This window comes from Chelonia mydas, chromosome 16 (assembly GCF_015237465.2).
Source record: "Chelonia mydas isolate rCheMyd1 chromosome 16, rCheMyd1.pri.v2, whole genome shotgun sequence".
Lineage (NCBI taxonomy): Eukaryota > Metazoa > Chordata > Testudines > Cheloniidae > Chelonia > Chelonia mydas.
The window spans coordinates 22,154,513-22,178,793 of NC_057857.1; the positions used below are offsets into that span (position 1 = coordinate 22,154,513).

At 40.1% G+C, this 24,281-nt stretch overlaps 1 protein-coding gene across 15 annotated transcripts in view; it reads right to left on the reverse strand.

Annotated features, from left to right (window-relative positions):
• Positions 1-24,281, reverse strand: part of DENND1A (DENN domain containing 1A) — a 372,477-nt gene that overhangs the window by 138,266 nt on the left and 209,930 nt on the right. For all 15 annotated transcript variants that reach the window (XM_043530795.1, XM_043530794.1, XM_037879472.2 and 12 more), the window contains exon 11: positions 8,715-8,760. In XM_043530795.1, the coding sequence (XP_043386730.1) occupies positions 8,715-8,760 (46 nt within the window). The remainder of the gene's footprint in view (positions 1-8,714; positions 8,761-24,281) is intronic.

The window sequence follows — 24,281 nt, forward strand, 5'->3', positions numbered from 1 at the left end:
TGTACTGTCAACAAGATTGTACTGAATATCTGACAGCTACAAAGGAATATCCCAAAACAGTTAAACAAAACCACATGTACTTAAATCCCAATAGATATCCTACTAGGTCAAGGGCATTCCTCTTCAATCAGCACCATCGCACTAATCGTTTAAACTACAAAAACAGTTGCTGAACCAATCACTTACTATGACAAAACATAGCGAGGTTGCCAACTAAGTTTAGCACTGCTCATAACACAAAGATTAACTTAAAATAATGTGTACTCTGAAATAGCGTTTAATATAGGGGTAGTAACAAAAGTGGAAGATTGAAGGAACGAGTTAATTTGAGATGGTTTCATTATCTTATCTCACTTCTATTTATCAGTACTAAATACTTATCTTTATCTAATATGAATTCGATTAGTACCATAAGCGTGCCTCATTATTCATGTAATAGTCCAAGCCTTGCTTATATAACAGCTTATAAACTTTTAGTCTTCTTTGAAGTCACTTTATGGATTGCTAAATGGAAATCTTATATAGAATGACTAACTAGGTGATGATAGAAAGACTGAAAAATTAAGAGCACCACACAGTTCCATATTTTCTACCAGGATTTTCCCTCATAAATCAGCTGGTGCCCTCTGACCTACCACAGGAGATTATCTTATCTTACTGGAGAACATTTCAGTCACACCAAATTAGACTTAACAGTCAATGGATACATTTGATATTTTAATCATAAGAAAAATTTGCCATTTTTCATTAAAATAGCTGCGGCCTCTATATAGACTCCATGGAACACCAGAAACTCACAGCTAACTCTAAGGTGCACAATTGTTTGGAAAGGTCTGTGGAAATAGATTTCAGAGTGGTAGCCGTGTTAGTCTGTATCAAAAAAGAACAACGAGTACTTATGGCACCTTAGAGACTAACAAATTTATTTGGGCATAAGCTTTCGTGGGCTAAAGCCCACTTAATTAGATGCATGCAGTGGAAAATACAGTAGGAAGATATAGAGAGAGAGAGAGAGAGAGAGAGAACATGAAAAAATGGGTTCTGACATACCAACTCTAATAACATTAATCAATTAAGGTGGGGTATTATCAGCAGGAGAAATAAAACTTTTGTCATGATAATGATCCAACTACTCCCAGTCTTTATTCAAGCCTAATTTAATGGTGTCCAGTTTGCAAATTAATTCCAGTTCTGCAGTTGACAGAGCCAGAATACTCAGAAGTCACCTACTACAGGACAGGCCCAACAAAGAAAGTAACAGAACGCCACTAGCCATCACCTTCAGACCCCAACCAAAACCTCTCCAGCGCATCATCAAGGATCTAAAACCTATCCTGAAGGACAATCCCTCACTCTCACAGATCTTGTGAGACAGGCCAGTCCTCGCTTACAGACAGCCCCACAATCTGAAGCAAATACTCAGCAGCAACCACACCACAAAACACTAACCCAGGAACCTATCCTTGCAACAAAGCCCGTTGCCAACTCTGTCCACTTATCTATTCAAGGGGCACCATCAAAGGACCGAATCACATCAGACACACCATCAGAGGCTCATTCACCTGCACATCTACCAATGTGATATATGCCATCATGTGCCAGCAATGCCGCCCTGCCATGTATATTGGCCAAACCGGACAGTCTCTACGCAAAAGAATAAATGGACACAAATCAGACGTCAAGAATTATAACATTCAAAAACCAGTCGGAGAACACTTTAACTTAAAAGCGGCAATTCTTCAACAAAAAAACTTCAAAAACAGACTCCAACGAGAAACTGCAGAACTGGAATTAATTTGCAAACTGGACACCATTAAATTAAGCTTGAGTAAAGACTGGGAGTGGATGGGTCATTACACAAAGCAAAAACTATTTCCCCATGCTAATTTTTCCCCTACTGTTACTCACACCTTCTTGTCAACTGTTTGAAATGAGCGTTCCTGATTATCACTACAAAAGTTTTTTTCTCCTGCTGATAATAGCCCACCTTAATTGATTAGTCTTGTTAGAGTTGGTATGGCAACACCCATTTTTTCATGTTCTCTGTATATATACATCTTCCTACTGTATTTTCCACTGCATGCATCTGACGAAGTGGGCTTTCGCCACAAAAGCTTATGCCCAAATAAATTTGTTAGTCTCTAAGGTGCCACAAGTACTCCTTATTCTTTTTATGGAAACAGAAAAGACGGTGTATGATAAAGAAAAAAAGTCTTCACATTAATCCAATAATTCTTTTAGAGGGAACCATTTTGAGAACTGTAGCACCAGAGTCATGATTTCTAAAGAAAAGACCCTAAAGACAAAGCAAATAAATTATTCACTTCTTATCTCCAAGTTAACCACGCTTTAGCTACTTTTTTCTCCATAGAGATGTTTCCATATTTAGGCTCCCACTAAAACACAATTTGGAAAAATGTATGTAGGAATGCCCTGATCCTGGAATTTAAGCTGTCTGGGGCAGAAATTTGAGTACATGGAGAACCCCAGTTTCTTCCATGGGACTCCATATAGGCACAGGCATCCCACCTGCTTGGATCTGACTTCAGGATCAGGGGCCTTAGGCTCTTCTCATCCTGGAACCAGAATCTTTGTGTGTGTCAAGCACTTTGGAAGACCTCTTGGCTGTAATTTATATATTAATTTAATCAAACATTTTCTACTGATCTATATATATTGGACAATTAGAATATCCTTTTAATTATGCTTTAACATTATTTTACTTTTGAAACACTGTCAAATAGCAAATCTTAAACAATACACAACTGTTAAGAACATGAGTGAATCTTCTGATGCTAACATATTGCTCTAACATGGTTGTAAGATTCAATATATTTTTCTGTGTACAAAAAAGTAACAGGCTTTCAGCTTTAGAAACAAGCTAACAGGAAAACTACAGTAATAATCTCGCTAATTTGACCAAAGCCTAATCTTCCCGTGCCAGGGTGCAGACAAATTATGGTTTTCTTACCAATAAATATTAAATCAAATAGCCCCAGCAAAATGGCAAAGGCAAAGATATCCAAGACACAAAAAAATGATCTTTTAGTACAGATGAACGACAGGCATTTTGTTTGTTTATTTGTTTTTAATTTTACATGGCACTTTGCATAGCAACACTTCACCAATGTGTCTGTGTTCCAGAAGCTATGGTTTATCAAAAAACCATACTGGATACATACTGCTAAACACTATGTTTACCCATACAGCTTACCCAAGAGATTTTTCTATTTTGGGCCTTCTGATATGGTGTTTGGAAGGACTGTAAGACAGGAGGGTTGGGATGAGGCATAAACACAGTCTGGGGAAAAGTGGTGCTACTCAGATGTCCAAAGGCATTTTGAGGAAGGAACCTCCAATATGCAGGTAGTTAATATTACCTCTTCTTTAACCACCCCAGGGCTAAACGAATCAGTCAAAAAACTTTGGGATTGAATTATTTTTTAAAAGTAGAGAATAATATTTTAAAAAGCCGAAGTAAGGTAAATGTCTGACACTGGTGTGGGGCAGAAAAGTTCTTGTGCTATACAAAAAAAGCATAGAACAATAGATGCTAAGTTATCTGTCTAGGTATTTACGTGTCTCCAACGTTTTAGCATCTAAGTACCTGAGCATGTATTATCTGAAACCCACTGTGATATAAATCTAGAGTGTAAGTCACATTTGCATAGGTTAGGCAAACAAATCAGTTTTCACCTTAACACCATGCATTATTCTTCACCACTATTCTGATTTGGTCAGTCAACGTAATATTTGTTACAATATGAAGCCAGGAGGAAACAAGCATTTGCACATACTGTCTGTCTTCTCCGGAAGAAAGGCTACATAGGAAGAAGAATAATGACAAGAGGGAGAATTCAGAGTAACAGCTGTGTTAGTCTGTATTTGCAAAAAGAAAAGGAGTACTTGTGGCACCTTAGAGACTAACCAATTTATTTGAGCATAAGCTTTCGTGAGCTACACTCACTTCATCGGATGCATACTGTGGAAAATACAGAAGACGTTTTTATACACACAAACCATGAAAAAATGGGTGGTTATCACTACAAAAGGTTTTCTCTCCCCCCCACCCCGCTCTCCTGCTGGTAATAGCTTATGTAAAGTGATCACTACATAATAGCTTATGTAAAGTGGGCCACCTTGATTATCATACACATTGTAAGGAGAGTGATCACTTTACATAAGCTATTACCAGCAGGAGAGTGGGGTGGGGGGAGAGAAAACCTTTTGTAGTGATAATCACCCATTTTTTCATGGTTTGTGTGTATAAAAACGTCTTCTGTATTTTCCACAGTATGCATCCGATGAAGTGAGCTGTAGCTCACGAAAGCTTATGCTCAAATAAATTGGTTAGTCTCTAAGGTGCCACAAGCGGGAGAATATTGTTCTAGTTGACCAAAAGTATAAAATCATATGTTCTTTAATGACATACGATCATCTCTACTAGAAGAGGAAAAAACAGATTGCCCTTCGTAAGACTGAAGTGTACAATGCATTCTCCCATTGATCCATTCTTTGTATCTTTTTATCCCTCCTTAGCCTTAACCATTCTTGGAAATGACACAGACACATGAATTAACAAGGAAGCCTATAGTACAACCCCTTTCCCACTAGAGCTACCACAAAACTGTAAGATAACAGAGTTAATAAATCTTCTCTAGAAACAAGGAAGAGACTATGAACTACAACAGAAACACAACATTTACATGTTGGAAAGTTTTCAGACTCACAAAAATGGCTTTGGAGAGGTGATTCCATCTTTGTAATTGGGAGAGTGGGGAAAGAATAGACAGTTAAAAGGCTCTGATGTAGTAAGTACAATGATACTTAGTGCCTGCATAGCGCTGTTTGTCTTTAAATCACTGTGCACATATTAACTTCACAACACAAATTTATTATCCCCATCTTAAAGATGGGAAAAGTAAGACAGAGAGATTAAGTGACTTGCTTAATGAACTAGGATCTGAACTCCTGAGTTCTTGGTTTCCAGCCACATGCCCAGTTCACCAGACCATGCTGGCTCATTGCGAATTTCTGCTATCCTACTGTGCAAGATACAAACTTGTTAACCTCCTTTAGGAAAGGGCTCACCACACTCAGTTTGATGTAAGTTCCCATATCCCAAGAGGGATTACATATGGGACAAGAGTTGAAGTGCGGATCTTTATCTAAAAAGAGGTTTTAACACAATAATTCATGTATTATTTGTACTTGTGGGGTTTAGAATTAAGTCTTCCAAACCATATTTGAATCATATTAAGTTTAATATCTATTAAAATCATGAATGTACTGTTGTGTATTGTTTTACACCATACTAGACAGTGGCACAGGCCAAACTAAAAACAACATAATCATCCCCTTAACAGTGCTGCATAGTGTGTTGTTAATATCTAACCAACTGGTAGCCAAAAACAGCAGAATACAGTACAAATATACCTACAAGTTATATAAAATCCTATAATCCCAGTAGCCTAGAGCTTCAGTATTTTCCATTTAAAAAGGTACAGTACTGCATCTTACCACTGTAAAAACACAAACAAAATAAAAACAGTACCCTAGTAAGCCAGTGACCAAACTCACTGTTTTAGATTCCCAATTTGGATGGTATTCACCCAAGAGTTCTGAAGGAACTCAAATGTGAAATTGCAGGACTACTAACTGTCATCTGTAACCTATCATTTAAATCAGCTTCTGGACCAAATGACTGGAGGATAGCTAATGTGATGCCAATTTTAAAAAAGGGGTCCATAGGAGACCCTGGCAACTACAGGCCTGACTTCAGTACCGGGCAAACTGGTTGAAACTATCGTAAAGAACAAAATTGTCATAGATGAACGTAATTTGTTGGGGAATAGTCAACATGGTTTTTATAAAGGGAAATTATGCTTCACCAATCTACTAGAATTCTTTGAGGGGATCAACAAGCATGTGGACCAGGGGGATCCAGTTGATAATAGTATATTTAGATTTTCAGAAAACCTTTGACAAAGTCCCTCACCAAAGGCTCTTAAGCAAAGTAAGCAGTCATGGGATAAGAGGGAAGGTTCTCTCATGGATTGGTAACTGGTTAAAAGATAGGAAACAAAGAGTAGGAATAAATGGTCAGTTTTCAGAATGGAGAGAGGTAAATAGTGGTGTCCCCCAGGGGTCTGTACTGGGACCAGTCCTATTTAACATATTCATAAACGATCTGGAAAAAGAGGTAAACAGTGAGGTGGCAACATTTGCAGATGATACAAAAACTATTCAAGATAGTTAAGTCTTAGGCAGACTGTGAAGAGCTACAAAAGGATCTCTCAGAACGGGGTGACTGGGCAACAAAATGGCAGATGAAATTCAATGTTGATAAATTCAAAGTAATGCACATTGGGAAACATAATCCCAACTATACATATAAAATGATGGGATCTAAATTAGCTGTTACCACTCAAGAAAGAGACCTTGGAGTGATTGTGGATAGTTCTCTGAAAACATCCACTCGATGTGCAGCGGCAGTCAAAAAAGCGAACAGAATATTGGGAATCGTTAAGGAAGGGATAGATAAGAAGACACAAAATACCATATTGCCTCTATAAAAATCCATGGTATGCCCACATCTTGAACACTGCATGTAGATGTGGTCACCTCATCTCAAAAGAGATATTCTGGACTTGGAAAAGGTTCAGAAAAGGGCAATAAAAATGATTAAGGACATGGCACGGCTGCTGTATGAGGAGAGATTAATAAGACTGGGACTTTTCAGCTTGGAAAAGAGATGACTGAGGGGGGATATGATAGAGGTGTATAAAATCATGACTGGTGTGGAGAAAGTAAATAAGGAAGTATCATTTACTCCTTCTCATTACACAAGAACCAGGGTAATTTGGTAATTTCATAACCAAATGAAATTAATAGGCAGCAGGTTTAAAACAAACAAAAGGAAGTATTTTTTCACACAACGCACAGTCAACCTGTGGAACTCCTTGCCAGAGGATGTTGTGAAGGCCAAGACCATTATAGGGTTTAAAAAAGAACTAGATAAATTCGTGAAGGATAGGTCCATCAATGGCTATTAGCCAGGATGGTGTCCCTGGCCTCTGTTTGCCAGAAGCTGGGAATGGCTGACAGGGGATGGATCACTTGATGCTTACCTCTGGGGCACCTGGCATTGGCCGCTGTTGGAAGACAGGATACTGGGCTAGACGGACCTTTGGTCTGACCCAGTATGGCTGTTCTTATGTTCTTAATTCAAGTTGTTTATCAATTGGGGAGACTGAGTTCAGAGCCCAGATAATAGTTTGCTACTTTCAAGCGAACATTAGTTGGGGATTGGTCCTGCTTTGAGCAGGGGGTTGGACTAGATGACCTCCTGAGGTCCCTTCCAACCCTGACATTCTATGATTCTATTAAACATTCTTAAAACGTAGCATTTGTTTGATTTTTTCTGCTTAATGCAACACAGAAAAATTGCCCAGAAGCTGCTTTTTGCACAATATGACTGGAACAACATATATATAATGGCATAGTCTGGGGGTTTAGGCTCTTAGCAGGACAGTAGCCTGGATGATTATTGCTGTCATATACCCAAAAGAGACAGCCGTCTGTATGGCAAAGTTACCGGTTTTTGATGTAGGTTCCAAATGTTATTGTATTACACACTATTTTATGAGGTGTATGACTAAGTGATTGTATGTTGTAAGATACCGTACACAGTATAGTCCAAATTTTTAACTCTGGTGTTTAAAGTTAGACACCTAAGTGGACTGATTGTCAAAGGTGTTGAGCATCAGCCACTGCTACTAACTTGAAAATGCTAACCTGTGTTTAGCTTCCCCTGATTTCCAAGCAGCAATATTTCCCCACTCCCACTGCATATGGCTTTCAGATTGGCCCTGTTAAACGGTACTAAGGACAAATATTCAAAACAATCTAAGCATGCAGTGTAGTTGTAGCTATGCTGGTTCCAGGATATTAGAGAGACAAGGTGGATGAGGTAATATCTATTATTGCACCAACTTCTGTTCAATAAAAGACATTAATTCCATCCACTTTATCTCTCTAAAACCATCTAAATGACATTTAGGCACTTTTGAAAATATTACCTTATGGCTAGGATTTTCAAAGGAGCCCTAGGTTCTGCACCCCCTATTGAAAACAGTGGGAGTTGGGTGATTTGCTTCCATGGGTTCCTTGCAAATTAGAGTCCATGGTGCTTGGGGATTATTTCCAGTTGTTTTACATGTTCCTAAATCCTGCAAGAAGGCCAGGTTTTTCTTACTGATGGTAAGATCCCTGCTTCTGGACCTATCATCTTGAGCATCAGAAACTAATGATCATCAAATCTATAAAAGCCTAAAAAGCAAAGTAGAGATGGTCAATATTGTTGTTAAAAAATCAAGCCTGATCCACTCTGATAGAGTTACATTCAATAGTAGTAAATTGATCAAATGAAACAACAGGGTTCACGCCATGTCTGTCTGTCTGTCTTGTGTCTCTCACGCACACGCAGATGTGCTGGACTCTGACCACTGGGTTGAAAACAGTACCCAAAGTGTATTCACGAGTTTGGCAGAAGAGTGCAAGCAACCAAATTAGGCTCCCGTGATGCAAACATTTAGGCACATGTTTAGTTTCAATCACATGCTTAAAGTTAAGCATGTGTGTAAGTGTTTGCAGGAGTAGGGCCTAAATCACAGCAATACATACTACTCTGAGGGACGAGGGGAGAGACTTACCTCCATTAAACTTAAATGTATTCCAATGAGGTAGGGCATCGGGGCACTGTGAAGAGAAACGAACAGCTCATTTATATTCAGATAATGCTGGGGATTATTAACATACACTTAAAAAGCCAGCTGTAATATAGGTAACACGGATACAGGATTAAATTTTATTTAAAAATAGAAATCCAGATGCAACATTTCATTTGAGCCAAAAAAGGTCACTTTTATTTTGAAGTCTTATCTATTAATTTGAAAGCCACTGTCTCTAATTTAATAATTTTTCCACTGTAGCTTGCAAGGTGAAGTTGTCATTACTAAAAAACAGCAGTTAAAGGAGGGAAGCTCCCAAACATATTATTATTTTATTATGAATACACCCAGAATGACACCATGGACATCTGTGGATCCACTCTTCAAATAATGTCATTTAGAGAGGTTTGCCCATATGAAACACTATGTGGTTAAATTACTTATATATACCATGCAATAGGACAAGCTCTTGATCCTTTGGCCTATGCATGCCAAGAAGAGAGCATTTTAATATTTATTTATTGCTGAATTCAATAGATCCTGATACAGACTCCCATATTATAGAAAACAGCAGAAACCAGTTCATCTAGCCCAGTATCTGGTCTTCCAACAGTAGCCAATGCCAGGTGCCACAGAGAGAATGAACACAAGAGAAATCACCAAGTGATCCATCTCCTGTCGCCCATTCCCAGCTTCTGGCAAACAGCGGCTAGAGACACCATCCCTTCCCATCCTGGCTAATAACCACTGATGGACCTATAATAACCAGTTTGTTGACTGCCGACAAATGTGCTCAGCACAGTACAAAAGATGGAGTAAATTAGCTCATTCATCGAAGAGCTAACATTCTGTGTGCCTGATGGGAGTTACACACCTATATCTAAGTGCAGAATTTTGCCCTAAGCAACCATTGGTATAACAAACTTAGTGCCTTTTTAAACCCATTTTCTGCATTAATTCATTCAAGAGGATTGTAATTGTCTGGTTTCACCCACATAGTAGTGTTGGAAGATTTAATGCACTGGATGAGGTACACCACATGCTGTAATAGGCATGTGATCTTGAAGGTGTGCTGTGGAGGGGTGCTGATCATTGTACCAATGGAGATATGTCTGCAGATTTTGCATCTGTTATGATGGCAGGGTCTGGTGCCACTTTGAGTTGGTGTGTCCTGGTCTGTGGGGAGCTTGCTTCTGATAAGCCTGGTGAGGTTGGGGGCTTGTTTGAAGGCCAGAATAGGAGATTCAGGAAAGATTTCATTTGGGATGTAGTCCCCATCGAGTATGAGTTATAACTGTTTAATGATATGCTGTATAGTTTCCAGTGGAGAGTGGAAGTTGCAACGAAGGTGGGGGTGCAGCGAGAGAGTGTTTTTTTTCTGTATTAAAGCAGGTTCTGTCGGGGTATTTGGGTGGCCCATTCCATGATGTGATCTATGTCTCTGGTGGAATGTCGTTGTTTGGTAAAGGCGGTTTTAAGTGTGTTAAGGTGCATATCCCAGACTTTCTCCTTGGAGTATATTCTGTGGTATCTGAGGGCCTGGGTGTAAATAACAGATTTCTTGGTGCGTTTGGGTGGTTACTGGACCTGTGAAGTGTGGTGATCCTGGGTTTCTTGTCTATAGTTGTCTGTAGAGTTCCATTTTTGAAGCTGATCCTGGTGTGGGAGTGTTTTAGAGACAGTTTGATGGATGGGTGATGGTTGTTAAAATTGTGGTAGAAATCTATGAGGCAGTTTAGGTCATTTGTCCAGAGGATGAAAACATTATTGATGTACCTCAGTATATCATTGGTTTTATGGTGCATATGTCCAGAAATTTTTCCTTCAGGTGGCCCATGAAGAGGTTGGTATATTGGGGAGACATCCTAGTACCCAGTGCTCTTCCCATAAAGTGTTTGTTGCCGACTGTACAATTTTTATCGGTGAGGATGAAATTGACGATTTTAGCAATGTTTGGGGTGGATATCTGAGTTTTGTCCATTGTCTTGTAAATATTTTGAGGCAGGCAGTGATGTTGTCATTGTGAGGGATGTTGGTGTATAAGGAGATGACATCTATGGTGGCAAGGACAGTATTCTGAGCAAGGCTGTTAATATTGCAGAGTTTTTGGAGGAAGTCAGTTGTATCTTGGAGGAAGCTGACTCTATTGTGGTGATTGGTTTGAGGATGGTTTCTATTATGAGTCCTGATATTTCTTCAGTTAGAGTGCCATGGCCAGAAATGGTGGGTCTGCCTAGGTTCCCTTATTTGTGTATCTTGGGAAGCATGTAGAAGATTCCTGGGATGGGTTTATGAGGGATGAGGTTGTAGAATTTCTCTTAGAGTTGTTTGGGGAAGGATTTGAAGATATCCTTAAATTCCTGGGCAAACTGGGCTGTGGAGTCATCTCTGAGTTCTTTATAGCAGGTGGAGTCAGAAAGTTGTCAGTTGGCCACATTAACGCAGTCATCGTGGTTGAGAACTATGATGGTGCTGCCCATCACCGCTTTATTTGCTGTTTGGTCACTATTTGGTGCTTGGATTTTAGGAACTGTACAGCTGTCCTCTCGGCAGTGGAGAGCCTGTGGTGGATGTGATGTTTGTTAAAGTTTTCACAGTCAATTTTTTTCATGAAGCAATCAATGTAATGATCAAGTGTGTGGTTTCATCCACTGTGGGGTGTCCAGTCAGGGCATGCTTTTTTCTGATGATTGTTGGTGGGGACCTAGTAGTTGTGGGTGATGAAGTCGTTGTTGTGAAATAATTCGCTGAGATGGAGTTGGTGAAAGAATTCTTCTAGTTCTCCACATGTTAGTATGGTATCAGGTTCTCTGGCGGGGCAGAAGATCAGTCCCTTGGAGAATATGAATCATTCAGCTCCAGTGAGGAGTACTTTTGATAAACTGATGATGTTGGGGTCTATATAATGTCCATGTAGTGGGTCCTGGTGCCACAGTTTATCCTAGAGGTGAAGTTCTGTGCATTGTAGAGTTGTAGTTTATTCCCCTTTTTGTATTTGGTTGAATGGCTGTCATCAGGTTTTTTGGATAGTTGTTTTGGGTTTCTTGCATGACCTCCAGGTAGGTTTCCTGATTTTTTCTTTCCAGGGTGTGGGTGTATGATGATTTCTTGTATGAGGTGGTCCCTTCTGGAGCATGTGAGGTGCAGGAAATTGTTTCTCAGTTTTTCTAAAATCCTTCTGTAGAGCTGTACAGCATATTTGAAGTCACATGTAGTGGTTAGAGAGATGAGATTTTGCTTCTTGCATTTGCTCAGAATATAGATGTCACTTCCTTGCCATAACAGATGCAAAACCTACAGATATATCTCCCCTGCTACAATGATCAATACCCCTCACAACACACCTTTCAAGATCCATGGGTCCTACACATGCCTACCACAATATGTAATGTACTTCATCCAGGGCACTAAATGCCCCAACAACAACCATGTGGGTGCAACCAGACGACCACTATGCTCTCGAATGAACTCACACAGAAAAATGATAAAAGACAAACACTATATCACCTGTGGGTGAACACATTTCACAGAACAATCACTCCATATCTGATCTCTCAGTCCTCGTCCTCAAAGGAAACCTGCACATCACCTTCAAAAGACAAGCCTGAAAGCTAAAATATATAACTTTGCTAGACACTAAAAATCATGCTCTTAATAAAGAGACTGGATTTATGGCTTATTACAACAATCCGTAACCCACTAACCTGCCCCTTTTTTGTCCCCTGGCTGCAGGGGTGCTCACGAGCCACTTCACCTTGAATCGTCCCTTAAAATGTGTGTTAGATATGCTAAACAATCTGTTCCACCTTCTATTTAGCTGTGACACTCTGAGTACCTTTCCCAGACCTGAAGAAGAGCTCTGTGTAGCTCAAAAGTTTATACATTTCTCCAACAGAAGTTGGTCCAATAAAAGATGTATTACCTCCTCCACCTTGTCTGTCTAATATCCTGGCACGAACATGGCTACAACAACATAGGCACACAGCTTATTTTATCACAAAAACAGGGTAAAATTATACTAATTTGATTTTGGATATTAAATTCTTGTAGATTCACGAAAGTTTAGTTCATCTTTAATCTTAAATAAAAGTGAAAGGAATTGTAAAATAACCACTATAGTGCCTTCTTATGAAGAAAAGACAGAAGCTCATAAAAATGTAGTGTTGGAAGCATTAATAGAAGATGCTATTAAAATCTTATGTATTACTGCTTTGTTTCAACACTACACAAATAGTTTGATTAATTTGTATGTTGATCTTCTCAATCCTTCATATTAGTTTAGCACCGAAAGGCCACATCAGGATTGCTGCCCTATTGTGCTAGGTGCCATACTAACACAGATAGAGGCAGCCCCTGCCCTGGACAGTACACAACCAAAATTTTTGATTACCTTTTAAAGAGACATTATATATGAATTTTCAGTATCCTACAACAAAATTTCTAGGTCTCATTAAAGTGATGAAGTAGCATATTGCACATCAATGAAGTTTGGGGACCCCAGTAAGAACACTCCTGTTTTTTCCCATTTTGCCCCAACGCAGTATCTTTCAGTGAGTTCCCACTTACCAGAGAGATTGCCACCTCAGAAACTCACTCAATAAGAATTCTGGGGTTCACGATTCACTAGGAGGTCTACAAGTTAGCAGTAGTGTTTCGAAACCACTCTCTGTTGCAGCTTTTGCCATATTACTAGGTGTACACACTAAAGTTCAAGGCTTACATGGGAAATATCAAATTGGAGGGTATTTGTTTGTCATTTTGCATGTTTTAATTTCAGGAAATAGATATTTCCTTTACACATACTGCTTCTTTTCTAACGACTGCATTCCAGGAGCAAGGAAATACCCAACAATTTTATACTCCAAGTGCAAACCAGCTGCAAGCTGCACAAATGCTCAACTTCCCTGCGTGCCTAGCTGTGCTGTCCCAGCCTTCTCCAGTATACACTGAAATGAATGTGTTTCTAATTAAGTAGCTTTGAGAACATGACAGCTTCAGTGTCAAAAATACAAAGTCTGAACCTCGGCAGGAAGTCTTAAGACTGTAAACGTCTCATCTAGTGGAACCTTGGCTAAAGTAATGAAAGGAAGCAGGAAGGGTGCACTACTCCAGAAAACTGGACATTTATTAATGTGTCCAGCACAGCCTGTCACAGACCATAGAAAAACTGAAATCTGTAAAAAGTTAATTAACTGTATCATGTCAATCTTTCAATCTTCCACAATTAATCAACAAATGGACTAGGGAGAATAATATATTTAATAATAATATGAGAACTGCTGAAACCAGGTGCCAACAAGTGAGATTCTAAGAAGCTGTAAAACAGATATAGCCTAAGAAATTTGGAATTAAATAACTAGGTGATGGATTGCCTAACCAATTTATTAATATGAAGGATCTAATTTAAAAGAAATGTAGCACTTAAACATGTTATAGTGTGGGGGTTATAGTGATCAGATTTAAAAGGTAATATGTTATTATTTATTATTTGTATTGCTGTACTGCTTAGGAGCCCAAGCTATGGACCAGGCACTGTAAAAAACACAAAGCATCCGATGAAGTGAGCTGTAGCTCACGAAAGCTTATGCTCAAATAAATTGGTTAGTCTCTAAGGTGCCACAAGTACTCCTTTTCTTTTTGCGAATACAGAGTAACACGGCTGTTACTCTGAAACAAAGCAAAAAGACAGTCCTTTCCCCAAAGAGCTTACAATCTACTTATAAGACAAGAGACAACAGGGGATGCAGACATTAGTGTAATGGAAAAGGAGAGTTTTAAGGGGGGGTGGGGGTTGAAGGAGGATAATGGGTTAGTTTTGCAGAGGTTTACAGGGAGATCCTCCCTAGCATGTGGAGCAGCACAGAAGGAGGCACAAAGATACTTGTTTGAAAATTTAGTAAGTGGGTGATGGAAGCTGCCACAGTGAGTCAATTGGAGAAAGAAGTCAACATCTCGAGAGATGATAGGTAGGATGGGGATAGGTCGTGAAGAACATTGAACGTAAAGATAAGTAGCTTATGTTTGATTCAACAGAGAAGGTGGAGCCAGTGGAGTGATTCAAAGTGAGGGGCAACATGGTCAAAACAACAGACTAGGACAGCGGCTTTCAAACTGTGGGTCGGGACCCCATTTTAATGGGGTCGCCAGGGCTGGCTTAAACTTGCTGCGGCCCGGGACCAAAGCCCAAGGGCTTCAGCCCTGGGCATCGGGACACAGGTTACAGGCCCCCTGCCTGGGGCTGAAGCCCTTTGGCTTTGCCCCGTCCCCACACCAGGGGCTTGGGCTGGCTCAGGCTTCAGTCCCCTCTCCTGGGGTCGCATAGTAATTTTTATAGTCCAAAGGGGGTCGCGCTGCAATGAAGTTTGAGAACCCCTGGACTAGGAAAATGATCTTTGCAGCAGCATTCTTAATGAATATGAATGTGGCAAGGTTGCATTTGTCAGGGCCAGAGAGAAGGCTGCTGCAGTAATAAACAAGACACAAGATGATGAGAGCCTGGATAAACATTTTAGCTATGTGAATAGAATGGTAAAGCTGTGTGTGAGAGATATTATGAAGAAATAATTGGCATGATTCAGACTGTATGTGAGAACCTAGAGAGAGGTTTAAGTCCAAGATGGTGACCAGGTTACGGGCCTGAGTTACAGGCAGTATGATGGTGTTGTCCATAGTGATTGAAAAAGCAAGCAGCAAGGAAGGCTTGGTGAGGTGGAGGGATTGGGGCGGGCATGGTTAAGAGCTCTCTTTTAGCCATGCTGGGCTTAATCTGACAGACATCCCCAAGGACATGTCAGAGAGAGAAGCTGAGATTTTAATTTGGACAGATGGAGACAGGTCTGAGCACAGAGGTAGATCTGAATCCTTACCAAAGGGGCTGTAGTTGAATTTGTGTCTTCAGATCAGATTACAGGGAGAAGAGAATGGAACGAAGGACAGATCCCTGTGGAATCCACACAGAAAGTTGCAAGGGGGATGAGGAGGAGCCTCTGAAGGACACACAGAAGGAGCCATTAGAAAAGCAGGAGAAGAACCAGAAGACGACAGAGATATGGAAGCAAAGGGAAGACAAAATAGCACAACTGACTGCATCAAAGACAGCTGACAGGCAAGGAGGATGAGGATGAACTACTGGTGCTGAGCTTTGGCAAGAGTGGTTTCAGTGGAGTGGAAGTGGTGGAAGACAGATTGGAGAAGGTCTAAAATGGAACTGGAGGAGAGGAACTCCAGATGGAGACTGTAAATAGCATGTTCAAATGAGCTCAAACTAAATGGATATGGGGCAGTAGTTGGTGAGGCAACCACGGTTAAGGATGAGGGGTTTTTGGTTTGTTTTTAAGATAGGAGAGACTAAAGCATGCTTGTATGATGAGAAGGGCCCTACCAATTTCACGACTGTGAAAGATGTGTCATGGACCGTGAAATAAGCCCTTCCCCATGAAATCTGATCTCCCCTATGCTGCTACGAGATCTCTGCCAAGGGGCTCCTAGCTGCAAATCCTGGCTGGGCTGGGGAGGGACAGGACTTGTCCTTCCCTGCACGGCTGCTCTCACTCTCAGGGGGAGATCAGACCCACCTCGGAGTGCCTCCCCCTGCTACAGGAAGCTCTGGGGCTGGGCAGCAGCCCTGAAGGTTCCTGCAGCTGGAGGAGGCTTGTGGATGTGAGTCCGAACCCTGGGAGTGCCCCAGCCAGGCTGGGGAGGGACAAGACTTCTTCTTCACCTGCACAGCTGAAAACGTGAAACTGACCAATTTTAAAACCCTCTGGCAGTGAAATTGAGCAAAATGGACTGTGAATTTGGTAGGGCCCTAATTATGAGAGGGGAAAGCCAGAGGAGAGAGACAGAGGCTAAGGAGAACAGTAAGAGGAGGGATGAGAGCAGATACAAGAGAATCAGGAGATGTGATGGGATCACTGAGACAAGTGGATGGTTCAGAGGGGGAGAGAAGATGAGAAACGTCTGTAATATCACCCAACTCTGAAAAATTAAAATAGAAAAAATGCTTATAAATATAGATCTTATCCATCAAAATTACATACAAAAAACTGAATTCTACCAACCCTACTCATAAGTGTGTGGTGAACTTTAGTAGCAGGCATTAGTTATGGATATAGAACACACAACAATCAAAGCATGTGGGCGAAAGTCACATGATGCAGACACATGACAGTTTCTCTCACACTCCATTTTTCAGCTACTGTTGGACATCCTGTTCTTCTGTGAATACCAATTGCACTAAGATGTTTGGTGGCAGCCAATACCTATTAAATCCCAGATTAACAAAGCTCTAATTCCAGCCACACTTTTTGCTTAAGCAATATGACTGCCTGGGTCTTTTTCTGGCCATTGATTCATTGTTTGCCATATCACTTTCCAAGGAGAACAGGGATATTTATAATCAAATGAGTTATACAGGTAAATATCAAATAATAAGAATAGCAATGTGTAAGCATGAATATGGATATTGTGGACTTAATGGCTTCATATTGCCCATTAATTGTAACTGCATTTTTACAATTTGTTTAATTCCTTCCCTCAGGCTAACTAGAGACCCCTTAATTATTTTCCCAAGAGGTGGGCAACTATTAATTGGAAGAGAGGCAGGTGAAATAGAAGGACACATTTCTGCTTAAGTGCTAATTTAAAAAAAATATATACTGCCATTCAAGATGCAATGAAATTTAAAAACCACGGACATCAAGAAGGTACATAATTTACAGCTACCTTGGGATTTGTGCAACTTTGCTCATTTATTTTAAGGAAATAGATAGTTACCGTCACAGATCATACTTACTCTATTTGTGCCCTACCTGAGGTACAAACATAGTCTTATTCTGCACCCTTACTGATACTGAGTAGAACCTTACTCTGCAAGCAGTCCCACTGATTTCCCATTGAACTATTCACTGGAGGGTGGCAGAAACTGGCCCAAAACTTTTGAGTATTAGATGCAAATTAAAAACACTATTTTTTTTAATTTTAAAGTGGATGAACCTAGTAAACACTGTAACAAAGGAACCAAAAGAATCATTACATGGGGCATTTAGCAAGCACAGGGATGTACCAGGTTGGCCCAAGACATCTAGTGGCAGGTTCATGCAGGAGAGTAGAGTTCAGGGTCTGAGCTCAGTCTCCTGATCAGCAGGGATTACCCTCTCTGATCAGATAAAGGAGCACATCCCAACCACGTGGGGATTTTGAAAGGGGTGTGTGTAAAAAGAAGACTGCACACTAACAGACACACTTGTTCCACAGTTGCTGCAGAGTGGTCTGAAAAGGTGGCTCTCAACTTGCTACTGAGTAAGGATATGCAGGAATACCAACTGCTGACTACTCTATCAAGGGTTATAAAAGTTGGTTTATTCACCTTAGAAGAGATCCTGTTCTCTTTGGCAGAGCCCCCACAACACAATCAGGGACTTTGTATTCTGGGCAACAAAGAGACACCAGCCCATTTTATAGGGCTTAGGGAAAGGCAGATTCTCCCTCCAGGCTAAGTTAAAGGAGAGAGAAAACTCAAAAGGAGGAAGAAGTGTGGGCAAAGAAGAGGGTAATTTTCCCGTGGAAACTGGTCATGGCACCAGGGAGTGACTTGCAGAAACAATAAAAACAAATCACCCCATGATTCTTTCATTGATATAAAAATATAGGTAACTTCCACTTGATTGCTATTCAGAGGCATGCTGGCCAGAGACATGAGCCACAGATGCTAGTGCAGACACACTGCCTATACACATCAGCATCTCAGGCCCTGTTACTTGTCATTTGCTGCCATGCCACTGTTCTCAACAATATTGGTTCAAACATCTCCTCTATCATTCTGCTTTACAAAGGAAGAGCAATCTGGCATGAAGGTATAAAATCTAAAGCAGGGAGAACCTCAATGTTTACCATATTGAACTTATATTCTTTCTCAGTGGAGAAGATACAGCAAAACTGCTCATAACCAAGAAACAGATCTCAGTACCATTCTCTCCATGAGTAAGAGTTAAAGCTGGAAGCTGACTGGCAAGGAGCCCCACTGAAGTCATCGCTGGTATAAGCGAGTAGTATGATGGTCCATGCTACTCCATCTCCTTCAGTACAAGCAGTAATCTTGTTGGAACAGGCAGATTCTTATGCCACAAGCAGACATTTCTGGAATTTTTGGCTCTGTACACTGCCACATGAAATAGGGATTTAACTCAATATAAAAGAACGACTTTTTTTCAGTCTTGAAGAATCCTTCCAAAGGTAGGAAAGGAAGGTAAAGATGAAGTCCTGACTCTCTTATAAAGAGGAAAATTAGAAGGGTGCAGATGTGAGAGAGAAAAGTGAATGATCCAGCTAAGGTAGGGGTTCTCAAACTGGGGGTCGCAAGGTTATTCTATGGGGGACATGAGCTGTCAGCCTCAACCCCCAAACCCCACTTCATCTCTATCATTTATAATAGTGTTAAATATAAAAAAATGTGTTTTTAATTTATAAGAGGGTCACTCTCAGAGGCTTGATGTGTGAAAGGGGTCACCAATACAAAAGTTTGAGAACCACTGAGCTAAGCAGTTTGTCTGAATTCATGGGACAATTGTGCTAAAGGGAAATAAAGCAGAGAGAGGTCACTTTCAAGATGGATATTCAGGATGGCAATGGTGAGAGAACAACGGTATCATCTGCATCTTGCAAATGGCTGAATTCACTGAGCAAAATTGGAGGGATGCTGAGAAGTAGACCTTTCAGCTGAAAAGGTCCAGGTTCTTGGGGTCCTTGTATTTATGGGTCCTTTGTCAGACCTGGTTTTCTATTAGATGACAGAAAGAGATCCTGGAGTCCAGTAAGCATAGATGTGCTCAGAGCCTTTGGTGGAATCCAGTATGATTTTTTCCACCCACTTTGAAGTCGGGAGAAGCGAGGCCAGGGTGTGCCACAGACCCTTTGCTGGGTCTATGATGTCCTTGTTAATCAGGAGGGTGATTCTTGTGGGTTCCGAGGATACCAAATAAGTTGTGTGTATTTTCCTGGATCGCCATCATTTTCATGCCCAATATCTCAACTATCCTCCATAACTCCTGGAAAGCAATGATGTCATCAATGGCCAGTGTCAGGGCTGGCGAGGATTCCTTCAGAGGGGAGGGGAATGGGTTTGCTTAAGTTCTTGTGCAGGCATTCTTGCCACTGATGCCAGTGGTAACTGAAATCTCCTTTTCATAAAGACATGTCCTGCTCTGAGGTCTATGAGAGGGAAGGCCAGTGTGGCCATGGTGATGGATTGTATTGGTAACGACATTTCTGTACCAGGAAGAAATTAGTAAATGAGAATAAAAGAGAAATAAAGACAAACAAATGTTTCTTGGCTGGAGAAGAGTTCTGAAATCAGAAGTGGGATGGATACAGTCAAGGTTCTTTCTTGCTGCCACAGACAGTAAGTGGGAACTACAGGAGGCTCGGGGCTGCTCATGTAGGAGAGCACAAGGTGTACATGTGGACCCACTGGATTCTGCTAGACAAAAGATTCCAAGCTCACATGCATGAGGTGCATGCACATTTACAGTGCAATCTACACTGACTCATGCTCGAAGAAAAATCTCTTAAAAAAGAGATATTGAGAATAGGAATGTAGCTCATAAAGCTAGCATTAGCGTTCTGTTAGCAATAAGCCAATGAACCTACAGGTTTATATCCTGTAAGGCATTAGCTTATGTGATCAGCATAAAGCTTTGAGGCCTATGAGCCTTGGCATAAGTAAGTAGCCCAACAGCGACCCAGTTTGTACAAAACGATACCAGGTAACCAGAAGAACACTGAACTAATACGAGGCTTGGATATTTTAGCAGATGCTTAATCACGAACTTGCCTTAGCAATGCATTGACATATAGGATAATACTATGGGATAAGGACACCCTAACATTTTTAAAGGTTCCTTCCCCACTCTGACCTCTAGGGTACAGATGTGGGGACCTGCATGAAAACCTCCTAAGCTTACTTTTACCAGCTTAGGTTAAAACTTCCCCAAGGTACAAACTATTTTACCCTTTGCCCTTGGACTTCCACTGCCACCACCAAACGTTTATCTGGGTTTATTTATTAGGAAAGTGTTGTTTGGAAACGTCTTTCCCCCCAAAATCCTCCCAACCCTTGCACCCCACTTCCTGGGGAAGGTTTGGTAAAAATCCTCACCAATTTGCATAGGTGACCACAGACCCAAACCCTGGGATCTTAAGAACAATGAAAAAGCATTCAGTTTCTGAAAAGAAGGATTTTAATAGAAGTAAAAAGTAAAAAAGGATCACCTCTGTAAAATTAGAATGGTAAATACCTTACAGGGTAATTAGATTCAAAACATACAGAATCCCTCTAGGCAAAATCTTAAGTTACAAAGAAAACACACAGACAGGAATATCCATTCTATTCAGCACACCTTAATTTCTCAGCCATTTAAAGAAATCATAATCTAACGCATATCTAGCTAGATTACTTTCTAAGTTCTAAGACTCCTTTCCTGTTCTGTCCCCAGCAAAAGCATCACACAGACAGATACAGACCCTTTGTTTTTCTCCCTCCTCCCAGATTTTGAAAGTATCTTGTCTCCTCATTAGTCATTTTGGTCCGGTGCCAGCGAGGTTATCCTAGTTTCTTAACCCTTTACAGGTGAGAGGATTTTTCCTCTGGCCAGGAGGGATTTTAAAGGGGTTTACCCTTCCCTTTATATTTATGACAAAGTTAAATATAGACGAAGAAAGATGGGCATTTGTATGAATATTCATGGCAACTATCAGGCCCTATAATAGGCCAGACCCCCATGAAAGGGGGAGATTTGGATCACTGGATTCATCTGGCACGCCAGAGACAGGATAGGACCCTCATGGATGACCGCTTGTCTTTTACCACCAGATCCCCAAGAAAGGGTCTGAGTATATGTAAGGAATGGTACAAGATACTAGCTTAAAAAACATAGCAGTAATATAAAGTTATGTGGTTTGGAGCATTTGTGTCATTACTAATGGTGCTAATAAAACTGGTTAAAGCTTTGCTTTGTCCTCAGTTTGAGTTTGAGTGTATATTTCCTAAACACAGAACAGAAATATTTATTGAATACTTCTGCCTTTTCTGCATTATTATTGATAACTGTACCTTTTCCATCTAGTAATGGACCAATACCATTGTCGTTAACTTTGCTGGCCAGAGAGTTCTCCTGTCCCTTTACTTCCCTTATCCATTTTCTACAATTTCTAACCTCTTATTTATATTCATTGCTATCAACTTCCCCTTTCTTCCATCAGTTACATTTTTTTTTAACGTACATAGCTGTTTTCACTTCCCCTCTAAACCAGATTGTGGATTTAAAAAAAAAACAAAAAACTCTCAGCACCGCCTTCTTTCCTCAATTGTGAATTTTTGGGCATCAAGTAAGGTGTTCTTAAATGACTGTCAATTATCATTCACAACTTTCTGATTAAATTCTTTCTCCCATCTGATTTGGCTCATAAGTGTTTTCAGCTTTGTAAAAGTAGCCCTATTAAAGAACAAAGGATATATTGCTGGTCTGTACTTTACTCTGCTTACACATTATAAATGTGATCAAGTCATGATCACTTGTACTTAAGATAACATTAATTTTTTGTTCTGTGATCAGTTTTTCTTTATCTGTTAGGACAAAGACTAGTAAATAATTCCCATGTTGGCTGCAATACTTTTGGAGTTAGGATGTGAAACATTTACTAGAATGGAAGCCACACACATGTTTTCAGATATTTACAAAAGCTGGAAATGTCTGGCTCCTTTTATTTTTTCTCAACCATCTGCTTTAGTTTCTCCTCTTTTAAATTCTTATGTCACAGCTGCAAAGTAAAGAACCAGACAGTAACTTAAGTTAAAATTAAATAAAAATTAAAGCCTCAAGTTTAAAAAAAAATCAATTCCAGTTCATTTTCCCTAAAATGCAAATACCCATAAATTAAAAACACAGCTCTGGAGTAGACAGTAAGAAGTTTTCATGACAGTATTAGCGTTCATGGCCAAAATCACCTTTCTGAGTTCACACAGTTACAAAATAGATGGAAGTTATTTTGGGAAACATATTTATGGCACATAAATTGGTGCTAAATTGATTTATTCAGATAACTACAGTGTGTGATTACTACTCTAATTAAAGTTCACATCAGGCTAAGATAATGAGTTGTTGTGTTTGTGAATGTGCAATTAGAGTCTTCCTGATAATTATAGGTTTTAAAATCATACTTTTAGCCCCCTAGTTTGTTCATTCGTTATAGTCACAGGCTGAAATGCTGTGAAAGAGTCAATTCAGCCTGGCTCAGCTATTTGTATCTTTATTTCTTTTCATACATAGCCTATGTTTTTGCTTTGTGCACACCTATGCTCCCAACTGCGGGTCCGGTCTTAGCTCCTTTTAACATGTCTTTGTCAGAAAGTCAATGAATATCTAATCTTCAAACCCAGTGTAAAAGCCTCTTGTGGCCCACACCGTTGTCCTGAAAACTCCTAGCAGCATGTACCTGAAGAAAAAACTGGCATTAGCAGCCTTCATGTGTTAATTACACATGCAAAGCCTATTATGCACAGAAAGGGCACCTGCTGGCCGTGAAAATGACTAGAATCTGCCCTTCCTGTGCAGTGAGTAAATTGAAGGTTCATTTCTACAGGAGATAATAGTTTTTAGATTCCATTCCGTGTATCCCCGACATGGGCATGTACTTAACATTTAAATCATCTGCAGAGGAACAAACCTCCTTTAAATTTACATGTTTCAGGCTCCTAGCACTTCACTTAAAACGCTAGTTATCCCCGCTGGTTCCTTACTTAGAAGCACTCCATAGGCTTTTGCTAAGAATGTGGAGAAAAGTCACAGAAAAGAATATAATAAAGCTATTAGCATAGACTCCAGTTTCTTGAGATTTATGAATCCTGAGTGAAGCCACAGAAGTTAGCTTAAGGTGATAAAACTCAATTTTGATTAGATTATCTGTTTTTCTCAATAGCAGTATTTTTATTTAACCATCATTGTATTTTCTGTTCTTTAAGTTGTCAAATACACCCACTGATTTTTTTGGCTGCAACACATTTACTGGTGAAATGTCAAGAAAACTCATTAAAACAGAAAAAAATATTTAGCACAAAAGCATGCAAAGCCACTGATGGATGCATGCTTAATCTAAACAGTAGCACAGTTCTAACCACTACTTATTAGATATGTATTTCCACTGTATTTTATTTCAGGAATTGTAGATAGGTATTTTGTGGCAGACTATGTGGTGCCGTTAGTCTGAGTGTTCCTTCAGCAAGTGTGTTTAACATGCACTTCTTCCTATAACTCTCATGCATGATATGCATACTTAGAGTGTCTAGGCTATTATAACTGAATATATATTGTTTCAAGCACAACACTTAAGGCAGGTCAGAGAGAGTAGAGACCGATTTTTGAAAATATATCCCACACTGTTCTGTGGCTATGTAGCGTTTGGGATGACACTACTCATATGAATTTACGTGAACAGAAACAGTTCTTAATTCACACCCCTCCCCAATCACACAGTGAATATGACTTTTGACTTTCA